Below are 26,681 nucleotides of genomic sequence, written 5' to 3'. Positions count from 1 at the left end.
AAAACTCATCTCCGAATGGCATAACGCATTTATTCAAACACGTCTGGACAGGGTTGATCTTTACGCATGGGTGTTTACACAGGCCAAAGTTTTCTTTATAATGTTCATGATTGAAAAGGCAAATATAGGGCTACAAAGGAACATGCATGTAAAGCAAATACTATAGAGGAAAAAAGTGTAAATCTAAAAGTTGCCTAGTCATTCTTCATATTGTATTTTTTATTTTTTTTATTTAACCTTTATTCAACTAGGCAAGTCAGTTAAGAACAAATTCTTATTTACAATGACGGCCTACCAAAAGGCAAAAGGCTTCCTGCGGGAACGGGGGCTGGGATTAAAAATATAAATATAGGACAAAACACACATCAAGACAAGAAAGACAACACAACACTACATAAGAGAGACCTAAGACAACAACGTAGCAACACATGACAACACAACATGGTAGCAGCACAAAACATGGTACAAACATTATTGGGCACGGACAACAGCACAAAGGGCAAGAAGGTAGAGACAACAATACATCACACAAAGCAATCACAACTGTCAGTAAGAGTGTCCATGATTGAGTCTTTGAATGAAGAGATTGAGATAAAACTGTCCAGTTTGAGTGTTTGTTGCAGCTCGTTCCAGTCGCTAGCTGCAGCGAACTGAAAAAATTAACGACCCAGGGATGTGTGTGCTTTGGGGACCTTTAACAGAACGTGACTGGCAGAACGAGTGTTGTATGTGGAGGATGAGGGCTGCAGTAGATATCTCCGATAGGGGGGAGTGAGGCCTAAGAGGGTTTTATAAATAAGCATCAACCAGTGGGTCTTGCGACAGGTATACAGAGATGACCAGTTTACAGAGGAGTATAGAGTGCAGTGATGTGTCCTATAAGGAGCATTGTTGGCTAATCTGATGGCTGAATGGTAAAGAGCATCTAGCCGCTCGAGAGCACCCTTACCTGCCGATCTATAAATTACGTCTCCGTAATCTAGCATGGGTAGGATGGTAATCTGATTCAGGGTTAGTTTGGCAGCTAGATTTAACTGTAGACTGCAGCTTTGATATGTGCTGAGAGAAGGACAGTGTATCGTCTAGTGTCGTGGAAAATTGTCTCAGAACTATAACACTCTTACAAGAACTTATGAATTCAATATAGGCTTTAATACATAGTGGCAGAAGCCGTGCTGGTCCGCGGAACAGCCGATTTCCCTGAGCACTGGCTCTGCTTTTATACACATATAGCATATGAGTACATCCCATATGTAAATGAAGTTACTCCCCTTAGTCCTTCTGTCACCATTATTTTTAGTCTGAGTTCTTTGCTTGTTCACGCCCACTAACGCTCATATCTGCTTTTGGTTAGGTTATAATGGTGGCGGGACCCTTTTCACGTCCTAAAAATAATGCATGCCTTGCATGCTTATGTTTCACCTGTTGGTCATCAGTCATTTTGCTACCATCCTCCTTCCTGTATCCTTCTGACCATAGTATGTCCAGCTGTCATAAATGTACGTATGGCCTTGGTTAATGTACTCTTTGGCATGTTACCCTTTCAGAAATAGAGTATGGCCTGAGTGTCATCTTCTCTTAATGTGCATGTCCTTGCTACTTCAGCATGGCAACTACACCTATTTATATTTAATGCTTAGCTCCCACACTAGTCATACTCCTAAGTACTTGTATGAGGTGACTACCTCAAGCTCTAAACCCTCAGAGGTAGTAATCACACCTGTGGGGAGAGGGGCATTCTTCTTACCAAACCACATGACCTTTGTTTTGGAGGTGTTCAGAACAAGGTTAAGGGTAGAGAAAGCTTGTTGGACACTAAGAAAGCTTTGTTGTAGAGCATTTAACACAAAATCCGGGGAGGGGCCAGCCGAGTATAAGACTGTATCATCTGCATATAAATGGATGAGAGAGCTTCCTACTGCCTGAGCTATGTTGTTGATGTAAATTGAGAAGAGCATGGGGCCTAGGATTGAGCCTTGGGGTACTCCCTTGGTAACAGGCAGTGGCTGAGACAGCAGATTTTCTGACTTTATACACTGCACTCTTTGAGAGAGGTAGTTAGCAAACCAGGCCAAAGAGCCCTCAGAGATAACAATACTCCTTAGCCGGCCCACAAGAATGGAATGGTCTACCGTATCAAAACCTTTGGCCAAGTCAATAAAAAAAGCAGCATAATATTGCACAGAATCATGGGCAATGGTGACATCATTGAGGACCTTTTAAGGTTGCAGTGACACATCCATAACCTGAGCGGAAACCAGATTGCATACCCAAGAGAATACTATAAACATCAAGAAAGCCAGTCAGTTGATTATTGACAAGTTTTTCCAACACTTTTGATAAACAGGGAAAAATAGAAATAGGCCTATAACAGTTAGGATCATCTTGATCTCCCCCTTTAAATAAAAGGATGAACAGTGGCTGCCTTCCAAGCAATGGGAACCTCCCCAGAAAGGAGAGACAGGTTAAAAAGGTTGGAGATAGGCTTGGCAATGATAGGGGGCAGCAACCTTAAATAAGAAAGGGTCTAAAACCTTTGGGGATCAAGTTTAAGGAGCTCCTTTAGCACCTCGGTCTCAGTGACTGCCTGCCGGGAGAAACTTTGTAGCAGGGCAGGGGGAAAAGAGAGAGAAGCATCGGGATAGTCGCATTAGAAGGGGTGGGAGATGAGGAAATGTTGGACGGGCAAGAAGACATGGCTGAGTCAAATAGGAATCCTGACTTAATGATGATTAAAGAGGTCAGCCATGTGCTTCTTGTCAGTAACAACCACATCATCAACTTTATGGGACATGGGAAGCTGTGAGGAGGAGGGTTTGTTCTCCAGGTCTTTAACCATTTTCCAGAACTTTTTGGGGTTAGACCCACAGAGAGAGAGAACTGCTCCTTAAAGTAACTAACTTTGGCCTTCCGGATAGCTAAGTGCAGTCAGGCTATGTGCCTTTTTGCATCAGTTTAGACATCTAAACTTTCGACTTCTGCACTTTATTGCTATAGAGGTTTGTCTAGAAAATTCTCAAACAGAATAGCTTATAATATACAGGATTGCTTTATATTCGAGGTGTCAGATTCTTATTTACAGTAGTATAGGCCTAAACAGTAGCTTACCAAAGGGGAGAAAATGTGACATGCTGGGAGAAGAACGACCGTGGTTTGGTTTCCTCCAAATCATTGATCAGTGCTAATTCACGAACAGACTCTCTTTCACTTATAGAAAGTTGATAGACTTATGTGTAATAGCATTATAGAATTTAATCTGACCTACAAATGTATAGAGCTAGCCAGCTTGTAGTCCTAAAAACCGTAAATGAGTTACATCTTGTTCATTCAGCCGTTCCTATGGGCAAAATGAATGGGGAAAGAAAATGAGGCCTGAGGTTAACACAGGTTTATGAGATCTTTTATGTTTTGTTCTATGAGACAATATCAGCCAGTTAACATGACTTTTATGAATTATGAAGCTTTTACGTGCGTTGTTGTTTTATTACATAGGATATTAGTTTTTAACTTCCCGTTGATAGGATAGTCTTGAACGGAGCGCATCCAGTTTATTTTCAAGTGCGTTTGCCAGTAGAACGAAGGGTAAAGGCAGATTATCCACTCGCCTTACGCAGTCTCGCAAGGCATCCGGCTCTTCGACCTCTGTATTGACGTCTCCTCTTCATACGAATGATGGGGATTTGGGCCAGGTCTGGGAGGGGCAGTATATCCTTCATGTTTGACTCATTAAAGAACAAATCCTCGTCCAGTTTGAGGTGGGTAATTGCTGTTCTGATGTCCAGAAGCTATTTTCGGACTTAAGAAATGATGGCAGAAACATTATGTACAAATGAAATATACCATCTATATAACCAATTGTTCACCGCCATTCTCAGTCTTATGGCTTTGGGGTAGAAGCTGTCTTAGAGCCTTTTGGTCCGAGAGACGTTTTTCCGGTATCGTTTGCTGAACGATAGAGTGAGCAGTCTATGGCTGGAGTCTTCGGCAATTTTCTGGGCCTTCCTCTCACACAACCTGATATAGAGGTCCAGGATGGTAGGGAGTTCGGACCCAGTGATATACCCTCTGTAGCGCTTTGCGGTCGGTGCATTTGCCATACCAACCGGTGATGCAGCCAGTCACACATGTTGCTGCATTCCATATTCCATATTGACATTGGTCTCCAGTAGCTTTATTTTTGCAGAAGAGTAGCCTTATGGTAGGCATAATTTAGCTATAATTTGGCTAAGTAATTGTCTGCAATTAGAAGTGTTAACTAAATCATTGTAATTGACATAGGCTACATTTCCAGTTGAATCCTTTTATTTCAGTTGTAAAATGTCATATTCTTCCATTTTATCGTTTTCCTATTTCGATTTTGCTGTTCCTGACAGGTTACTTGATTGGGGCATGAGTAGTAAACGTAGACAATTACCATTTTCCATGCCATTTCCGCTGTCTAGTATCAAGCCGGCTTGACACCGTAACAGTGTCAGATCAGCTGGTGTACTAGTTTATTGCCCTGTTCTTTTCATTGCAACCACGGTTATTTTAGCTTTGAGCTCTGTGCAATCTCCCATTAGTAGCGTGTTAAATACAATAAATAAATTGCAACGATTTCTTATTTATTTATAGGGGTCAAAGCACATTAATCAATATTACAATAATGCAACATCCATGCCAAAAGCTCATTTGCACCCTTAGTCCCTGGGCAGGTAAGGGCCTTTGCACAGCTACTATACAAATACTCACTAAAACAATACAAATACATTACATCTAATAATATATCATTCTAACGACAACAACACTATCATCAACTGTCGTCTTACATATGAGGAACCACAGATAACTCATGTGTACAGGTTTGGATGGATTTGAGCCATGTTTTCAATTCAAATGTAAAAAATACAATAATCAGTGCAGTCTCTCAAGTCCATGGGCGTTGCATTCCAGTATCTTGTAGCTCTAACAGAGAAGGCCGATTGACCAATTTCACTGTGCCCCTGTTATCCTGGAGGTGCTCTCCTTGAGCATGATATGCCGGCATAGGGGTGGAGACCATACATGATCTTAAAGACGAGGCTTGCATCTACATGCTGCTTAAAGCTATCCAGACTAAATACATTATGTTTGTAAATGATATGACAAATGGTGGTAACTGTTTGGTTTGTTATCAAAAGTGTTTGTTTGTAGAGTGATTCAATTGGTTTCAGGAATAGTAGCTCCTGCTTGTGACCAGCATGTGAGACAATATCTCAGATGTGAGAGCTCATAGCATGCAGGAGGCAGGGCCTCCAGAGGAAGGAAAGGTCTGATCAACCTAAAGTTGGATAATCCAAACTTAACCGTGTTCAGTTTGGATAGGAGGACCTCACTATCTCTGTCTCTCCCCACCCTTACTCTCCCTACATCCAGAGGATCCAGGGAGTGAGCGGGAGAGCGGGTAGAGGGCTGCAGTTCTTTGGGGTTTCGGTGCACTCTGCTGGGGATCTGAACTCAGACGGACTGGCTGATATGGTGGTGGGAGCTAAAGGAGCCGCTTTCATACTGAGGTAGGTTCATACACACTCTGTAATAAAAAAGATTACAAAGGAATTTATTCTTACATACACTATATATACCAAAGTATATGGGCACCCCTTCAAATGAGTGGATTTAGCTATTTCAGCCACACCGTTGCTGACAAGTGTATAAAATCTAGCACACAGCCATGAAATATCCATAGACAAACATTTGCAGTAGAATGGCCTTACTGAAGAGCTCAGTCACTTTCAACGTGACACTGTCATAGAATGTCACCCTTCCAACAAGTCAGTTCATCAAATTTCTGCCCTGCTAGAGCTGCCCCGGTCAATTGTAAGTGCTGTTATTGCGAAGTGGAAACATCTAGGAGCAACACCGGCTCAGCCGTGAAGTGGTAGGCCACACAAGCTCACAGAACGGGACTGCTGAGGCACGTAGCGCGTAAAAGTTGTCTGTCCCCGGTTGGAACACTCACTACTGAGTTCCAAACTGCCTCTGGAAGCAACGCAGAAGAACTGTTTGCCGGGAGCTTCATGAATTGGGTTTCTGTACGGATTGACGCTGGTAGACGAGAAGCAGGTACAGGGAGTGAACATTTAATTAACAACAGACATGAAACAGGACAGCGTCTGGACATGAACACACAATGACATTAATGCTGACACAGGGAAGATTGTGTGGTCCTGGGAGAGGCCAAGTGCTTATATGTACAGTACCTGTTTGAGCTCATGTTGGACAGATTCAATATTTTCCGATACTGTACAGTCTTGCCCTCTACCTGTGTCCATTCAGTTAGGACAAGTTAAAGCCTGATACTTGTATTTTTGTATGATATGGGCTTTCACCATTGGATCACCAAGACCAGTAAATACATCTACACTGAGCATGTCAACCTGCCTTGCCTTTTGCTGATTTCATGCGCTTATGAATCCTAAAAGATCCCTATTTAAAAATGTAATACTCAAAATGTGTTGTAGACAAAATAATGAAAAGGGCTGTCTGGTAGCCTCAATAAATAGACAGATTTGTAGTTGAACAAGTTATTGCATGTATAGATTTTTTTTTTTACTTGACTTGAAAAAAAATTGCAACTTGACTTGCTCTAATGCATGACTTGGACTCGAGACTCGACCCGTTCTACTTGGGACTCGACTTGAGACTCTGACCTTATGACTTGAGACTTGCTTGTGACTCGAATAATAGTGACTTGGTCCCGTCTTTGGGTTTTACCCAGAGGGAAGTCTTATTTCCAGGGTGAATACATTTTTATTAATGTACACTACCATTCAAAAGTTTGGGGTCACTTAGAAATGTCCTTGTTTTTGAAAGAAAAGCTAATTTTTTGTCCATTAAAATAACATTATATAGATCAGAAATACAGTGTAGATATTGTTAATGTTGTAAATGACAATTGTAGCTGGAAACGGCAGATTTTTTGTGGAATATCTACACAGGCGCACAGAAGCCCATTATCAGCAACCATCACACCTGTGTTCCAATGGCATGTTGTGTTAGCGAATCCAAGTTTATCATTTTAAAAGGCTAATTGATAATTAGATAACCCTTTTGCAATTATGTTAGCACAGCTGAAATATTGTTGTGCTGATTCAAGAAGCAATACAACTGGCCTTCTTTAGACCATACATCCTGAGGCTGCATTTATTTTAACAAAGATCATCTGAGAACAAGGCTTCCTAAATTCTATCAGCATATTGAATGCGCGACACGGGCTGGCAGCATTCTGGACCATTGCTACTCTAACTTCCGCGATGCATACAAAGCCCTCCCCCGCCCTCCCTTCTGCAAATCTGACCATGACTCCATTTTGTTGCTCCCAGCCTATAGACAGAAACTAAAACAGGAAACGCCCGTGCTCAGGTCCAATCGGATTCCACGCTTCAAGATTGCTTCGATCACGTGGACTGGGATATGTTGGGATATGACTGGGATATGTCAGACAATAACATTGATGTATACGCTGACTCGGTGAACGAGATTATTAGCAAGTGCATCGGTGAGGTTGTACCCACTGTGACTATTAAAACCTTCCCTAACCAGAAACCATGGATTGATGGCAGCATTCGTGCAAAACTGAAAGTGCAAACCACCGCATTTAATCATGGCAAGGTGACTGGAAACATGACCGAATACAAACAGTGTAGCTATTCCCTCCGCAAGGCAATCAAACAAGCAAAGTGTCAGTATAGAGACAAAGTAGAGTCGCAATTCAACAGCTCAAACACGAGACGTATGTGTCAGGGTCTACAGTCAATCACGCATTACTAAAAGAAAACCAGCCCCGTCGCGGACATCGACGTCTTGCTCCCAGACAAATTAAACAACTTCTTTGCTCGCTTTGAGGACAATACAATGCCATTGACACGGTCCGCTACAAAAGCCTGTGGGCTCTCCTTCACCGTGGCCAACGTGAGGAAAACATTTAAATGTGTTAACCCTCGCAAGGCTGCCGGCCCAGACAGCATCCCTAACCGCATCCTCAGAGCATGCGCAGACCAGCTGGCTGGTGTGTTTACGGACATATTCAATCAATCCCTATCCCAGTCTGCTGTGCCTACTTGCTTCAAGATGGCCACCATTGTTCCTGTTCCCAAGAAAGCCAAGGTAACTGAACTAAATGACTATCGCCCCGTAGCACTCACTTCTGTCATCATGAAGTGCTTTGAGAGACTAGTCAAGGATCATATCACCGCCAACCTACCTGTCACCCTAGACTCACTCCAATTTGCTTACCGCCCCAATAGGTCCACAGACGACGCAATCGCCATCACACTGCACACTGCCCTGTCCCATCTGGACAAGAGGAATACCTATGTAAGAATGCTATTCATTTATACAGCTCAGCATTCAACACCATAGTACCCTCCAAACTCATCATTAAGCTCGAAACCCTGGGTCTCGACCCCGCCCTGTGCAACTGGGTCCTGGACTTTCTGACGGGCCGCCCCTAGTTGGTGAGGGTAGAAAACAACATCTCCAATCCGCTGATCCTCAACACTGGGGCCCCATAAGGGTGTGTTCTCAGCCCTCTCCTGTACTTCCTGTTCACCTATGACTGCGTGGCCATGCACGCCTCCAACTCAATCATCAAGTTTGCAGACGACACTACAGTGGTAGGCTTGATTACCAAGAACGACGAAACGGCCTACAGGGAGGAGGTGAGGGCCCTTGGAGTGTGGTGTCAGGAAAATAACCTCACACTCAATGTCAACAAAACAAAAGAGATGATCGTGGTCTTCAGGAAACAGCATCCACATCGACGGGACAGTAGTGGAGAAGGTGGAAAGTTTTAAGTTCCTTGGCGTACACATCACGGACAAACTGAAATGGTCCACCCACACAGACAGCGTGGTGAAGAAGGCACAACAGCGCCTCTTCAACCAAAATGTGGCTTGTCACATAAAACACTCACAAACTTTTACAGATGCACAATCGAGAGCATCCTGTCGGGCTATATCACAGCCTGGTACGGCAACTGCTCCACCCACAACTGCAAGGCTCTCCAGAGGGTAATGCGGTCTGCACAACGCATCACCGGGGGCAAACTACCTGCCCTCCAGGACACCTACACCACCCGACTTCACAAGAAGACCGAAAGGATCATCAAGGACAACAACCACCCGAGCCACTGCCTGTTCACCCCGCTATCATCCAGAAGGCGAGGTCAGTACAGATCCATCAAAGCTGGGACCAAGAGACTGAAAAACAGCTTCTATCTCAAGGCCATCAGACTGTTAAACAGCCATCACTAACATAGAGTAACTGCTGCCAACATTCAGACTCAAACCTCTTGCCACTTTATTAAATCCATTTATTAAATGTATTAAAGGTATCACTTGTCACTTTAAATAACGCCACTTTAATAATGTCTACATTTCCTGCATAACTCATCTGCACTGGCTGACTGGCCGTCGGGAGCACCGGGACATTTCCCGTTGGCCTGAGGGTCGTTTTGGCCTGCCGTGAATAGTCAACTTGACCAGCAATAATATAGCAAGCAGGAATGAGTTGACGGAGAATCCACGCATCAGGCGCGACTCTCACTCTCTCGCTGCAGTGTCCCCGCGCGACAAAAATGACATCAGGTCTCCCCGCGACGCACATAGCAACCGTCTACCTGCTTCTCTACGGATAACATTTTAGACAAGTCGCACGGTGAAATGGACGGTCAGAAAAGGAAAGGTGGAGCAGGGAGGGAGAGAATAAAAAAGAGAAAGGCCCTTGCCACAGACGCTGCTAAATGCTGCAAAAATAAGCGACATGTTCGCCAGTAATGGACCAGGTCAGTCAAAACCACTAGCTAAAACACACACACTGACACACACACACGACACCCAGCATGGTGTGTCTAGCTAATAATAGTGACACAACGGCCGGGAGGCTAAAAAGTTTGCACGTCTTACGTCTTCTTGGAGGAATTATATCATAGTAATGAGTGCAACATAGAGATCATAATATGACAATGAAGGCAATATATTTCAACTCTAAAACATAGTAAACCTAGACTATGGACTTGCCAGCATTCGGTCATGACTCATGACACATAAGCTAGGGAAAGTGCACGTACACTGTACAGCGAAACAGGCTACAGTAACGTAACCATAATACATCCATGAACGTAACACAGTAGCCTGTGTGACACAGCACAAGCAATGACAAAGATCATTAGCACCATTAGTACCAGCATTACACGTTAGTACAATAACATACAGCTCTGGGAAAAATTAAGAGACCATTCCAAATTAAGAGACCGCTCGTAATTTTTTTCCAGAGCTGTATTAATGTAGCCTACTGATACACTAATGATGAGAATGATAATAGAGTATTTTATTTGTAAAGGTGGAGAAGGAAGCAGCAGCAGCACTAGAGCTTCAGGTGCTCCTGCAGAACTGGAGATGGTGGTCAGTTCAGAGTCAGACTCTGAGCAGGAACCTTCTGGTACAACTTAAGAGCACAAACCTAAACATGTAGGCTATGATTTTAGATGAATATGTACTTTATTTATGAGATTATCAGTAGGACTGTAATTGGGTGGAGGCATACAATCGATGACTACACAAGTAATACAAGTTTACGTTTAGGTTATTTACAATGTTGATCTCATTCTGCAGAGCAACCAGATGTTCAGAGCCCAGTACAGGGAAAATAGAAAGGGACAGCGAAAGCACTGAAATCCATTTGATTATTTTGCCCGTCCTCAGTCCAAGGATTTTGACTTATTATTTCAGTACCACCCAAAACAAACCTCTCAGTCATTCCCAATGTATTCCACTCCAAAGATGGAACAAACAGAAAATGGCTGACATACTATGAAGTAACTCACTCCTTGTTCTGCTCAGTATGTCTTGCGTTCGCAAAACCTTCAGCCAGTGATAGTGCATTTGTCCAAGGAGGCCTGGAAACATGCCCATCAGAGAGTACAGGAACATGAGAGAAGCAAGACTCATAGAGAAAGTGCAGAAGCCTTTTTCCTCAGAGCCAGCAAAGCAGACATCCGTACCCTTCTGAGTGATAAGCTAATGTCAGTTCAACGAGACCAGGTCAGAAAGAGGAGGCAGGTCATGGAACGTGTGATTGATGAAGTTGAAGTTATTGGTAAATGTGAGCTTAGCTAAAGAGGACACAGACACAAAGCTGCATATAACTTGAAAAACATGGCCGTTAATCATGTCAAGTTTCTTGACCTTATATTGTTGCTAAGCAAATATGATGTCTGCCTACAAGAGCATGTTTTTTAAAATCTTTATTTAACTAGGCAAGTCAGTTAACCTCTACTTAACACCCATCCCGGATCCGGGAGCATCCTCATCAGTAAAAGCTGACTAGCATAGCCTAGCATAGCGCCACAAGTAAATAATAGCATATAAATATCATGAAATCACAAGTCCAATACAGCAAATGAAAGATAAACATCTTGTGAATCCAGCCATCATTTCCGATTTTTAAAATGTTTTACAGCGAAAACACTATGTATTTCTATTAGCTAACCACAATAGTCAGACTCAACCGCATATTTTCACAATTTTTCTACCGCATAGGTAGCTATCACAAAACCGACCAAATAGAGATATAATTAGTCACTAACCAAGAAACAACTTCATCAGATGACAGTCTTATAACATGTTATACAATAAATGTATGTTTTGTTCGAAAATGTGCATATTTGAGGTATAAATCATAGTTTTACATTGCAGCTACCATCAAAAATATCACCGAAGCAGCCAGAATAATTACAGAGAGCAACGTGAAATACCTAAATACTCATCATAAAACATTTATGAAAAATACATGGTGTACAGCAAATGAAAGATAAACATCTTGTGAATCCAGCCAATATTTCCGATTTTTTTTAAGTGTTTTACAGCGAAATTAGCATTATAAATAATATAGCATTATATTAGCTTACCACAATAGCCAAACACACAACCGCATTTATTCACCGCATAGATAGCATTCGCAAAAACCAGCAAAAGATATAAAATTAATCACTAACCTTGACCAACTTCATCAGATGACAGTCTTATAACATCAGGTTATACAATACACTTGTGTTTTGTTCGAAAATGTGCATATTTAGAGCTGCAAACCGTGGTTATACATTGTGAATATGTCGCATCGATTCACCAGAATGTCCGGAGCTAGTTTGGACACTCACCTAATCTGACCAAAGAACTCATCATAAACTTTACATAAAAATACTTGTTGTATGGCAAATGAAAGACACACTGGTTCTTAATGCAACCGCCGTGTTAGATTTAAAAAAATTACTTTCCCATAACAAACAGCTTGCGTTATTGCAAGACAGCGCCCGCCAAAACGGCAGAGAATAGGAATAACATTTTCCACAGAAATACGAAATAACATCATAAATTGTTCTTACTTTTGTTGAGCTTCCATCAGAATCTTGTACAAGGAGTCCTAGGTCGAGGATAAATCGTTGTTTGGTTTTAGAATGTCCTTTTCTCCTGTCGAATTCGTGCCACAATGCTAGCCAATGTTGATGACGTTCCCAGTTTCTCTCGACGCAAAGAACGGAAAACTCCAAAAGTCGCTATAAACGTTGAATAAACTGATGAAACTCGGTTGAAAAAACCTACTTTATGATGTTTTTCTAATATGTATCAAATAAAAACAGAGCCGGAGATATTAGCCGTGTATACCGAACGCTTTTCAGAAGCCAATGTCGAGCTCCGCCTCGCGCCTTGGTAGACAAAGGAAATTCCTGACCTCCCACTCCAAAGGCTCTTGTTCGACCTCAGATCAAGCTAGACACCCCATTCCACCTTCCACTTCCTGTTGACATCTAGTGGAAGGCGTATGAAGTGCATGCATATCGATAAATATTAGGCAATTGAATAGGCAGGCCCTGGAACAGAGCATCGTTTTCAGATTTTTCACTTCCTGTCTGGAAGTTTGCTGCAAAATGAGTTCTGTTTTACTCACAGATATAATTCAAACAGTTTTAGAAACTTGAGAGTGTTTTCTATCCAATAGTAATAATAATATGCATATTGTACGATCTAGAATAGAGTACGAGGCAGTTTAATTTGGGCACGATTTTTTCCAAAGTGAAAACAGCGCCCCCCTATTGACAAGAAGTTTTAAGAACAAATTCTTATTTTCAATGACAGCCTAGGAACAGTGGGTTAACTGCTTGTCAGCTTGTCCGCTCTGGGATTTGATCTTGCAACTCTTTGGTTACTAGTCCAACGCTCTAACCACTAGGCTACGCTGTGTTTGCATTGGGAAGAGCAAGAAGAAGATGGGAAGTAAAGGAAGAGGGTCCTTGGTAACTATGACGTCCAAAACAACAGCAAATAAAGTCATTGATGTCATCAGAATGTTGATTCAGCAGACAATTGCTGTTGAAGTGAGAAAGGCAGGGATGTTCTCAATACAAATGGACACAACACAGGATTTAACATCCAAAGACCAGTGTGCAGTAGTTCTGCGATATGTCACTGATGTTGTCCACGAGAGACTCATTGCGGTCATTGACTGTGAGTCATCGACTGGACAGTACTTTGTGGACCTTGTGAAACAGACCCTTGAGAAGATGGACATAGATATCAAACAGTGTGTTGGTAATGCAACAGACGGAGCAGCTAATATGCAGGGACAATACAGGGGCTTCTCTGCATCGCTCACAGGAGAGCCTCCTAACCAAGTACACATATGGTGTTACTCACATGTCTTCAACCTTGTGCTAACCTACACCACTGAATGGCAAGTGAATCCCTTTTCTCACTACTGAATGACATTGCAGTGTTCGTTCGAGATTCCTACAAGCGCATGAAGCTATGGGAGGAAACCAGTGATGACAGGAGACACAGACGGCTTGATGTAATTGGTGAAACACGCTGGTAGGCCAAAGACGAGGTATTTGGAAGCTTTGCAAAGTCTGACCGTGCACTTTACACGGATGTGGTCATCACTATGGAAAGAATTGAAAAGAATGTGACCATTAATTAAACCTGCCATCCGAACAAAGTCCCAAGGGTACAAGGATGCTCTCCTAAAGTATGAAACCATACTTACAGCTGAGGTTTTTCTCAGGATTTTTGAGCAGACGTCCCTTCTCTCTAAATACTTGCAAACAAGTGCCATGGATATCGTAACAGCACTTGGTGACAGGAACGGAGGATAACCTGAGAAGTGTGCACGAGACTTTGACGGTGTGAAGAGGGCAGCAGACAACTTTGTTGAGTGGGCCAATGGCATTCTGGAGGAGCAGCAGGACTGTGATGCCAAAGCTCAGACTGCTCTCCCAGAGAAGAGAACAAAAAAAAAGAAGATAATAGCAGGTAAGTTGGCAGAAGACGAGCCCATTGCTAATGCAGACATGGATTACAAAATCAAGATCCACAATGTGGTACTGGACACTGTTGTTGGAAGTATTCACCGCATTTATGCAGCAAATGCAGTGCTGTGTGCAGATGTCTCCTGCATGAATCCGATGCATTTTCCTGAGATCAGAGAAAAGGGCCTTCCAAAGACAGCCATGAAGGAGCTCAGCAACTGCTTACTGGAATTTGATGAACATGCCACTGTTGATGCATTGCAGGCTGAACTGATCAGCCTTGCACAACAGTGGGAAAGACTGAAACAGTCAGCATTGGAGAGGAGTACAACACCAGGGCCACTGCCACCAATGATAAATCAGGGGAAGGCTTTGAGGATCCTGATGAAAGGGTGGACTTGGTGAGTAGAAGTTGTTCTACATGTAAAAACTGCCCGATATGCTTCTGTCTTAGTACAATCTGCTCACGGATGGGTATCACATCATTGGTTTTGGCTACAAGTTCCTCCTCACCCTATCCATCACTCAGGTGGCTTGTGAGAGGACCTTCTCCACCCTGAAATTTATGAAGAACCACCTAAGAACCTCCCTCACTCAAGAGAACCTTGAAGCGTTCCTTTTGATGGCAACAGAGAAGGAGATTCTTATGGGACTTGACAAAAATGACATCATTGACAAGATGTCAGAGAGCAGTGAGTTACTGCGCCACCTACTGGTTTACTAGTGGTAATTACTTCCTGGTTACGCTGAAGTAGCTATGCTATGACTCTTCCTTAACAGGCTGACAAGGGTGAAAGAAAATTTGCTGTGAGTTAAAGCTTTTGTACAGAGGCATGTTTTGTGGACTTTCGTATTATACTTGCAGTTATGTAGCTGTCAAGGGAATTTAATAATTCCTATATGTGTTTGGAATAGCGAAGTTCCTATTATTGATAAATTCTAAACACTTTTAGAACATCAAATCAAAGATAACTTACATCATTCCCCCCAAATTCGAGAATAGAGGCTAAACTGACCTGGTCCTGAAGGCTGGGAAAAGCAATGCTCTTGAGATTCCGTCACCGTCTCTGTCGACCTTAGATATATATATACCGGCCTGTTCTCTAAACCTCAATTCAGAGGCCAGGTCTTTAAATAACGGGTCCAGACCCGCCCGTGCACGGTTTTCAGCGTACTACCTTCGGACGACAGAGGAGTTTGGAAATCTGCTCGAAGGACCAATTGTCAAGGGAATTTAATATATATGTGTCTTTTGTTCAATTCAATTGAAATCACTCTGTCTTGTTTCTAAGAATTTGTAAGAGCCTTATTTTTGCATAAAATAGACAGAGACCAGTCTCAGAATCAGCCAATAGCATTTATTCTCGTGAGCGCGCTCCCATGGAACCACAAACAACAGTTTATATACAAAATATGACGTCATTGGTTGTGGAATGAATCTCCTCCTCTCGACCAAGACAAAGCAGGTTCAAAAGTTTATTACAACCCCCTAGCTCGCTCACTCCAGACACATTATATCAAGATTAACTTCTGAAGTCTCACCTTCATCTATCACTATTCAGAAGACAGCTCCAGATAATGGAAAACCTAGGGAGGTACTCGCTGCCTTATCTAAACATCCCAGAGCTAAGTTGAGTCGGTTCAACCATAGGTTAACGATCCTTTTTGCTTACTTAAAAACCCACAACACATACCTCTCCAACTAAGTTGGAATGGTGTTTATTATGTTTTAATTACTCCTTGTTCATGCTACATAATCCCTTCCTTATGAATTAACATTATTAATCAGATATAATAATACAGAGTAGAGTTCAATTAGTTATAGTTCTATTTAAATGTAGATATTGTTTAGTCATTATTCATAAAATTCCTAACAGTAGCCAATGTTCAATTTAATTGACTCAGTGTATAGATGTGTTTATTTTTGTGCTGTTTGCTTTATGGACACCAGTGAGTGAACATTGTAATCTACATTTTTTTGTAGAGGAGTGCTTTTTCAACTTTTGTATTATACTTACTTACATTGTTGTAGTTTATGTTCAAGTTCAGTGTGTGTGTGAAGTTTTTTGATACTTTTGATATGCTTGATGCTTGAATATAAAGATAATAATTTGAACATTTGAGCTAACTCTGTATATCTCATTCTCTTTTTAAAAATTGTAGGCTAATTGTTTTGTGTGTCTAGCCTTGTACATTTGAATGGGCTATGATTGGTGTATTCCTAGTGAGTTTTTGAGGGTGCACCCATAACCATAGCATACCTTAAACTCAGTGTTTAGATAGGCTACTTGTTGGTCAGTGTTTTGTAATGTGGATAACTTTCTTCCCAGATTAACATAGTGGCCAAATTTATGGCTCATCCATATATTTAGAGGCCATGGCTCATCCATATACTTATATGTACATATTCTTATTCATCCCTTTACATGTATGTGTGTAAGGTAGTCGTTGTGAATTTGTTAGATTACTTGTTAGATATTACTGTACAGTCGGAACTAGAAGAACAAGCATTTCGCTACACTCGCACTAACCATGTGTATGTTACCAATAACATTTGTTTTGATTTGATGTAAAAAGGCCTTTATAAATTCATTTCATTGATTGATACTTTCCTGCCTTTTCATAAAAAAAATCGATGTACACATATAAAAGAGATGATTACCTTCAAGTAAACCTAGAATTTTCAGGCCGAAGAGTAACCTTGTTGAAATTACTTCTCATCTTCTGTAGACTAGTTGAGTATCTGGAGCATCAGCATTTGTGGGTTCGATTACAGGCTCAAAATGGCCAGAAATAAAGAACTATCTTCTGAAACTTGTTGTTCTGAGAAATGAAGGCTATTCCTTGTGAGAAATTGCCAAGAAACTGAAGATCTCGAACAACGTTGTGTCCTACTCCCTTCACAGAACAGCGCAAACTGGCTCTAACCAGAATAGAAAGAGTAGTGGGAGGCCCCGGTGCACAACTGAGAAAGAGGACAAGTACATTAGACTGTCTAGTTTGAGAAACAGACGCCTCACAAGTCCTCAACTGGCAGCTTCATTAAATAGTACCCGCAAAACACCAGTCTCAACGTCAACGGTGAAGAGGCGACTCCGGGATGCTGGTCTTCTAGGCAGAGTTGCAAAGAAAAAGCCATATCTCAGACTGGCCAATAAAAATAAAGATTAAGATGGGCAAAAGAACACAGACACTGGACAGAGGAAGATTGGGAAAAAGTGTTATGGACAGACTAATCTAAGTTTGAGGTGTTCAGATCACGAAGAAGAACATTCGTGAGATGTAGAAAAAATGAAAAGATGCTGGAGGAGTGCTTGACGCCATCTGTCAAGCATGGTGGAGGCAATGTGATGGTCTGGGGGTGCTTTGGTGATGGTAAAGTGGGAGATTTGTACAGGGTAAAAGGGATCTTGAAGAAGGAAGGCTATCACTCCATTTTGCAACGCCAATTTCCTCCTACAACAGGACAATGACCCAAAGTACAGCTCCAAACTATGCAAGAACTATTTACGGAAGAAGCAGTCAGCTGGTATTCTGTCTATAATGGAGTGGCCAGCACAGTCACCGTATCTCAACCCTATTGAGCTGTTGTGGGAGCAGCTTGACCGTATGGTACGTAAGAAGTGCCCATCAAGCCAATCCAACTTGTGGGAGGTGCTTCAGGAAGCACGGGGTGAAATCTCTTCAAATTACCTCAACAAATTGACAACTAGAATGTCAAAGTTCTACAAGGCTGTAATTGCTGCAAATGGAGGATTATTTGATGAAGGCAAAGTTTGAAGGACAAAAATATTATTTCAATTGTCAACGCCTTGACTATATTTCCTATTTATTTTGACTATATTTCCTATTCATTTTGCAACTCATTTCATGTATGTTGTCATGGAAAACAAGGAAATGTCTAAGTGACCCCAAACCTTTGAACGGTAGTGTACATGTGAGATATGTAAATATTCTTAAAATGTAATTATTAAAGTGAATAGTGCTCCATTTATTAAAGTGGCCAATCGATATCAAGTCTTTAGGTAGGCAACCGCCTCTCTGTGCTAGTGATGGCTGTTTAACAATCAGGTGGCCTTGAGATAGAAGCTGTTTTTCAATCTCTCTGTCCCAGCTGGTAGTTTGCCCCCTGTGATGCGTTGTGCAGACCGCACCACGCTCTGGAGAGCCCTGCGGTTGTGGGCAGTGACGGTTGTGGGCAGCAAACTTGATGATTGAGTTGGAGGCGTGCATGGCCACGCAGTCATGGGTGAACAGGGAGTACAGGAGGGGGCTGAGAACGCACCTTTGTGGGGCCCCAGTGTTGAGGATCAGCGGGGTGGAGATGTTGTTTCCTACCCTCACCACCTGGGGGCCCGTCAGGAAGTCCAGGACCCAGTTGCACAGGGCGGGGTCAAGACCCAGGGGCTCAAGCTTAATGACAAGTTTGGAGGGTACTATGGTGTTGAATGCTGAGCTGTAGTCAATGAACAGCATTCTTACATAGGTATTCCTCTTGTCCAGATGGGATAGGGCAGTGTGCAGTGTGATGGCGATTGCATCGTCTGTGGATCTATTGGGGCCGTAAGCAAATTTAAGTGGGTCTAGGGTGACAGGTAGGGTGGAGGTCATATGATCCTTGACTAGTCTCTCAAAGCACTTCATGATGACAGAAGTGAGTGCTACGGGGCGATAGTCATTTAGTTCAGTTCCCTTGGCTTTCTTGGGAACAGGGACAATGGTGGCCATCTTGAAGCATGTGGGCATAGCAGACTGGGATAGGGATTGATTGAATATGTCCGTAAACACACCAGCCAGCTGGTCTGCGAATGCTCCGAGGACGCGGCTAGGGATGCCGTCTGGGCCGCAAACGTTTAAATGTTTTACTCACGTCGGCCACAGAGAAGGAGAGCCCACAGTCTTTGGTAGCGGTTTGCGTCGGTGTCACTATATTGTGTCAAAGCGCGCAAAGAAGTTGTTAAATTTGTCTGGAAGTAAGACGTCAATGTCCGCGACGGGGCTGGTTTTCTTTTTGTAATCCGTGATTGTCTGTAGACCCTGCCACGTACGTCTCGTGTTTGAGCCGTTGAATTGCGACACCACTTTGTCTCTATACTGACACTTTGCTTGTTTGATTGCCTTACGGAGGGAATAACTACACTGTTTATATTCGGCCATATTCCCAGTTGCTTTGCCATGATTAAATGCGGTGGTACGTGCTTTCAGTTTTGCGTGAATGCTGCCATCAATCCACGGTTTCTGGTTAGGGAAGGTTTTAATAGTCACAGTGGGTACAACATCTCCTATACATGTCCTTATAAACTTGCCCCACGAGTCAGCGTATATGTCAATGTTGTTATCTGAGGCTATCCGGAACATATCCCAGTCCACGTGATCGAAGCAATCTTGAAGCGTGGAATCCATTTGGTCAGACCAGCGTTGGATAGACTTAAGCACGGGCGCTTCCAGTTTTAGTTTCTGCCTATAGGAGGGGAGCAACAAGATGGAGTCATGGTCAGATTGTCACGTTCCTGACCTGTTTTCTTTTGTCTTGTATTTATTTAGTTGGTCAGGGCGTGAGTTGGGTGGGTTTGTCTATGTGTGATTTTCTATGTTGGGATTTTGTGTTCGGCCTGGTATGATTCTCAATCAGAGGCAGCTGTCAATCGTTGTCCCTGATTGAGAATCATACTAAGGCAGCCGGGGTTTCACGTGTGTTTTGTGGGTGTTTGTTTCCGTGTTTGTATTCGTGCCACACGGGACTGTTGTCGGTTGTTTCATTTTGTTATTTTGTTTCATGTTAGTGTTCAGTTTCGATTTAATAAATTATCATGAGCACTACCCACTCTGCGTGTTGGTCCGATCCATGCTCCTCCTCGTCTGAGGAGGAGAACGACTATGACGACCGTTACACATATTTGCCAAAACGAGGGTGGGGGAGGGCCTTGTATGCATCGCAGAAAAGTTAGAGTAGCAGTGGTCGAGCGTGTTACTCGCTCGTGTACTGCAATCGATATGCTGATAGAAATTAGGTAGTCTTGTTCTCAAATTAGCTTTCTTAAAATCCCCAGCTATAATAAATGCCCTCAGGATATATGGTTTCCAGTTTGCATAAAGTCCAGTGAAATTCCTTGATGGCCATCTTGGTATCCGCTTGCGGGGGGATATACTCGGCTGTGACAATAACGGAGGAGAGTTCTCTTGGGAGATAATATGGTCGGCATTTGATTGTGAGGAATTCTAGGTCAGATGAACAAAAGGACTTGCGTTCCTGTATGTTGTTACAATTACACCATGATTCATTAATCTTACCGGAGAGATGTTTATTCCTGTCGGTGCGATTCACTGAAAATCCCGTTAGCTGTACTGACTCCGACAGCATGTCCCAAGCTAGCCATGTTTCCGTGAAAGAGTATGTTACAATCCCGCATATCTCTTCGGAAAGCAACTCTTGCCCTAATTTCGTTGACTTTGTTAACTAGGGACTGGACACTAGCGAGTAATATATTCGGAAGCGGTGGGTGGTGTGTGCTCATCCGAAGCCTCACTAGAAGACCGCTCCGGCACCCTCTCCTCCAGCGGCGTTGTTTTGGGTCAGCCTCTGGAATCAGTTCGAATGCCCTGGGAGGTGCAGACAAAGGATCCGCTTTGGGAAAGTCGTATTCCTGGTCGTAGTGCTTGTTGTGCTGGTAAGTTGACGTCTCTCTGATATCCAATAGTTCTTCCTGGATGTATGTAATAACACTTAAGGTTTTCTGGGCCAACAATGTAAGAAATAATACATAAAAAAACAAAATACTGCATAGTTTCCTAAGGACTAGAAGCAAAGCTGCCATCTCTATCAGCGCCATGATTCCTTGTCTAGCTTGCTGGCTAAGATCTTAAAAATACGATATTGACATCATCAGACCAATCAAAGCTACAATAGATATAAAGTGATTTGACTTCATTTTATCTGTGGCCAATGACCTTGAGCCCTCTAGAATGGGCACTTCTAATGTAACTCTATGGCAGCACCCAAGGGGCTTGAATTTTCAAGCTCTCCCCGTAGATTTTGCGGTGACATAGTGTCCCCATGAGTGACAGAACACGGAGCCAATCACGGTGCAACTAGAGAACATTACCAACCCCTACACTCTATATTTTCCGCTGGCTGTCCCACCACCACAGAAAGCACTGAGCTAAGCTGAAACAAGAGAGCAAAGAAAAGACCATGTTTGTATGCAGCTTTATTAACTCAATAATTTATTTTTATTATATTGTTTGCCAAAATAACATGCAAAACAGGCAACAAAAAAAACTGAATAAATAGAGTACCAGTCAAAAGTTTGGACACACCTACTCATTCAAGGGTTTTTCTTTATTTGTACTATTTTCTACATTGTAGAATAATAGTGAAGCCATCAAAACTATCAAATAACACACATGGAATCATGTAGTAACCGGGTCAATATCTTTAATTACTTTCATTGGACTATTTTAATAAGATTTACATTTTCAAATCAAATCAAGTTTATTTTATATAGCCCTTCGTACATCAGCTAATATCTCGAAGTGCTGTACAGAAACCCAGCCTAAAACCCCAAACAGCAAGCAATGCAGGTGTAGAAGCACGGTGGCTAGGAAAAACTCCCATGAAAGGCCAAAACCTAGGAAGAAACCTAGAGAGGAACCAGGCTATGAGGGGTGGCCAGTCCTCTTCTGGCTGTGCCGGGTGGAGATTATAACAGAACATGGCCAAGATGTTCAAAATGTTCATAAGTGACAAGCATGGTCAAATAATAATCAGGAATAAATGTCAGTTGGCTTTTCATAGCCGATCATTAAGAGTTGAAAGCAGCAGGTCTGGGACAGGTAGGGGTTCCATAACCGCTGGCAGAACAGTTGAAACTGGAACACCAGCAAGGCCAGGTGGACTGGGGACAGCAAGGAGTCATCATGCCCGGTAGTCCTGACGTATGGTCCTAGGGCTCAGGTTCTCCGAGAGAGAGAAAGAAAGAGAGAAGGAGAGAATTAGAGAGAGCATACTTAAATTCACACAGGACACTGGATAAGACAGGAGAAGTACTCCAGATATAACCAACTGACCCTAGACCCCCGACACATAAACTACTGCAGCATAAATACTGGAGGCTGAGACAGGAGGGGTCAGGAGACACTGTGGCCCCATCCGATGATACCCCCGGACAGGGCCAAACAGGAAGGATATAACCCCACCCACTTTGCCAAAGCACAGCCCCCGCACCACTAGAGGGATATCTTCAACCACCAACTTACAATCCTGAGACAAGGCCGAGTATAGCCCACAAAGATCTCCACCACAGCACAAACCAAGGGGGGGCGCCAACCCAGACAGGAAGATCACGTCAGTAACTCAACCCACTCAAGTGACGCGAAAGTCTATGTCATTACGCTTCTATTACCATGATGGCATACACACTTAAGGATCCTTTTGAAATTTGATCCAGTGTATATTTTTTATATACAATTTTGAATGATTTATCTTGAGGACAAAAAATAACACTTTTAGTGATATTGACCCAACCAAAAAAGTGTTAAACAAATCAAAATATATTTTATATTTGAGATTCTTCAAAGTAGCCACCCTTTGCCTTGATGACAGTTTTGTACATTCTTGGCATTCTCTCAACCAGCTTAATGAGGTAGTCACCTGGAATGCATTTATATTAACAGGTGTTCCTGTGGAATTTATTTCCTTCTTAATGTGTTTGAGCCAATCAGTTGTGTTGTGACAAGGTAGGGGTTGTTAAAAGATAATATTGGTGGAAAGTTTTCCAGGTGACTACTATTGTTGCACAGGTCGTAGAGGCAGGCAGGTAGCTTTATATATCCCCCAACTGTCGCAATCCAAATAGTATGTTGATTCAGTTTTTGAATATCCTGCCTGGGCTAGATGGATAGTGGAATTATGACATTAACACGTCATGGTATTTTGCGGTAGTTGTTGTCCCACAACTCTCGCATATCAACCAATCACCATCCAGGATCTGAACAACCCATTTCATAATATGGCATATGGGAGAGTCACTCTCTTTCCGTATTTTTTCATGCTTTATTGACAGACAGAGTATAAACAGTGGGAGATAGGTGAACGTCGAGACAGTGAGGAGGGAGCATGTTTAAAAGACACAAGGTGATCCAATGTTTCTCAATGTTTTGGACCCCCTGATTTGACATGTTTTAGAGCAGGGGAACATAAAAATTCAATGGAAAGAGTAGACATTTTTTTCTGTAGTAGTAGTAGAGTCTTTGACTGTTTGATCTGTTGTGTCCTCTTGTCCACCCCAGGTCCCAGCCAGTGATGCGTGTGTTGGTGTCTATCACCATGGACCCTCCCATGATCTCCCAGAACTCCTTCCACTGTGCCGTCCCCATGGCCCTTAACACTCCCGTAACCACAGCCATTCTGTGTGTCACTGTCACTGGGGCACACGTGGGAAACATACAGGGTACAGATTATCTCCACATGACAACACACAGCATAGCACACACTACTTTGAGTTGTATTACTGGAATGAGAGGGATTTGTTATATTGGCTCGGTTTGTTTGTCCATTAATCTGTGTCAGGGAAACTGGCTCTTAGGCTGTTAGACAACACCTGTTACATTTATTTCAAATTTTTATAATGCTTTGGATATTTTATGTTATCTCTTGTTTTCTTTAACTTTAAATTTCATTGTGTAACATAACCCATCTTGTAACTCAGTAGTATTCAAACGTTTTCAGCAGGGATCCCATTTTTTTCACGATCACACCCCACTCCAAATCTAATGAGGCAACCTTAAAATCTGTAAATTAACATTTTTACAGATTTTCATCTTTCTTATCAAAATGAATAAATACATTTACTCATTTTTTTCTTCTAATAATCGTTCCAATAAGGTTGTATATTGTTCCATATTGAATACCAATATGTAAAAAAAAAAAAAAAAAAAGAAGACAATTAAAGCCACTTTCTTTCAAATGTGGCGACCCCACTGCGAACACGACATTGAATATCACTGCTGTAACTGGTATGTTTCTCTGCCCTAGCTTCTCTCCAGGCATCAGTGTCTGTGACAGTGGATCTACTGGAGGATCAGACCAGGACCAGGCCAGCCCGTCTGCGCTTCTACCCCAGATCAACATCCTCCAGCTGGGATGAAACAGTTACAGGCACTGCCTGCCACAACTTCTCCCTCAGTGTCCCGGTCAGTGGTAGCTTCACACCACTTTCTATGTGTGTGTAGAAATTGACCACCTTAGTCACAGGCTTCATCAATGAGTGCATAGACAACGTTGTCCCCACTGTGATTATACGAAAGTATCCAAACCAAAAACCATAGATTACAAGGAAATATCCGAGCTGGGCTAAAGGCTAGAGTTACCACTTACAAGAAACGGGACACAGACATGGACACAGACAAGAAAGCCCGCTACGACCTCTAACGAGACATTAAACATGCAAAAGGACAATATAGGACGAAGGTGGAATCCTATTACACTGGCTCTGACTCTCGTTGTATTTTGCAGGGCTTGCAGACGATAATGGATTAGAAAGGAAAACCCAGCTGTGAGATGTTAAATAAAGGTTAAATAATTTTTTAAAACTGTAAATGCCCAACGATGCAGAACTACCAAACAAGCTAAATGCCTTTTATGCTCGCTTTGGGGAATACAACACTGAGTCTTGCGTGAAAGCCCCCGTTGTTCTGGGTGACAGTGTGATCTCGCTCTCTGTGGCCGATGTGAGTAAACCATTTGAATAAGTCAACAATCGCAAGGCTACCAGAACAGACGGAATACCAGGGCGCATTTTCAAAGCATGTGCAGACCAGCTGGAAACTGACTTCACAGACATTTTACATTTCTCCTTGTCCAAGTCTGTAATCCCAACATGTTTCAAGCTGACCACCATTGTCCCTGTTCCCAAGAACTCCAAGGTAACCTGCCTTAATGACTATCAGCCTGTAGCACTCACATCTATAATTATGAAGTGCTTTGAAAGGCTGGTCATGACACACATTGATACCATCATCCCAGACACCCTGGACCCACTCCAATTCGCCTACTGCCCCATCAGATCCACCGATGAAGCAATCTCAATTGCACTTCACACTGCCCTCTCACACGTGGACAAGAGGGGAAATAACTATGTGAAAATGCTTTTCATAGACGGCGGCAGGTAGCCTACTGGGTAGAGTGTTGGACTTGTACCTGAAAGGTTGCAAGATCCAATCCCTGAGCTGACAAGGTAAAAATCTGTTGTTCTGACCCTGAACAAGGCAGTTAACGGAATGTTCCTAGGCCGTCATTGAAAATAAGATTTAGTTCTTAACTGACTTGCCTAGTTAAATAAAGGTTACATTTTTTTATTTTTTTTAAGGACAGCGCGTCTCCCCCCTCAGGAAGCTGAAACGATTTGACATGGGCCCTTGCACAACCCTTGACCACAAAGCACTACAGAGGAAGATATACTCAGAGGAAGGTCCACTGGGGGGCCAGGCCCAGCCAATCAGAATGGGTTTTTCACCAGAAAAGGGTGGTATTACAGACACACCCCCACAAACTATCCCGCAGGTGAAGAAGCCAGGAGGTCCTGGGCTGGTGTGGTTACACGTGGTCTGTGGTTGGGGGGCCAGTTGGACGTACTGCCAAATTCTCTAAAACAACGTTGGAGGCAGCTTATGGTCGATAAATTAACATTAAATTCTCTGGCATCAGCTCTGGTGGACCTTCCTGCAGTCAGTATGACAATTGCACGCTCCCTCAAACCTCGAGTTATCTGTGGCACTGTGTTGTGTGACAAAACTGCACATTTTAAAGTGGCCTTTTATTGCCCCCAGCACAAGGTGCACCTGTGTAATGATCATGCTGTTTAATCAGCTTCTTAATATGCCACTCCTGTCAGGTGGATCGATTATCTTGGCAAAGTATAAATGCTCACTAACAGGGATGTAAAAAAACAACAACTAAGAAATACGATTTTTCTGCATATGGAATATTTCTGGGATTTGTTTTTATCAGCTCATGAAACATGGGTCCAACGCTTTACATGTTGCGTTTATATTTTTGTTCAGTGTAGTTAATGTAATGGTTACTCCGTCTATCTGCACTGACCCTATCTTGCACTGACTCTATGCACACTCACAAGACTATACATACACACTCTCCACACAAAACCCACACACATACACTACATGACCAACAGTATGTGGACACCTGCTCGTTGAACATCTCATTCCAAAATCATGGGCATTAATATGGAGTTGGTCACCCCTTTGCTGCTTATACCAGCCTCTACTCTTCTGGGAAGGCTTTCCACTAGATGTAGGATCATCGCTGTGGGGACTTGCTTTCATTCAGCCACAAGAGCATTAG

The 26,681-nt window shown here is 42.6% G+C and overlaps 1 protein-coding gene across 1 annotated transcript in view; it reads left to right on the top strand.

Moving 5' to 3' along the window:
* Positions 1-26,681, top strand: part of LOC120057622 (integrin alpha-X-like) — a 50,669-nt gene that overhangs the window by 12,112 nt on the left and 11,876 nt on the right. Inside the window, exons 6-8 of the mRNA XM_039006188.1 lie at positions 5,395-5,531; positions 23,609-23,769; positions 24,354-24,511. Of these exons, the coding sequence (XP_038862116.1) occupies positions 5,395-5,531; positions 23,609-23,769; positions 24,354-24,511 (456 nt within the window). The remainder of the gene's footprint in view (positions 1-5,394; positions 5,532-23,608; positions 23,770-24,353; positions 24,512-26,681) is intronic.

The sequence above is a fragment of the Salvelinus namaycush genome, chromosome 12 (genome assembly GCF_016432855.1).
Source record: "Salvelinus namaycush isolate Seneca chromosome 12, SaNama_1.0, whole genome shotgun sequence".
Taxonomy (NCBI): Eukaryota; Metazoa; Chordata; class Actinopteri; order Salmoniformes; family Salmonidae; genus Salvelinus; species Salvelinus namaycush.
This window is presented reverse-complemented; position numbering and strand designations above follow the sequence as displayed.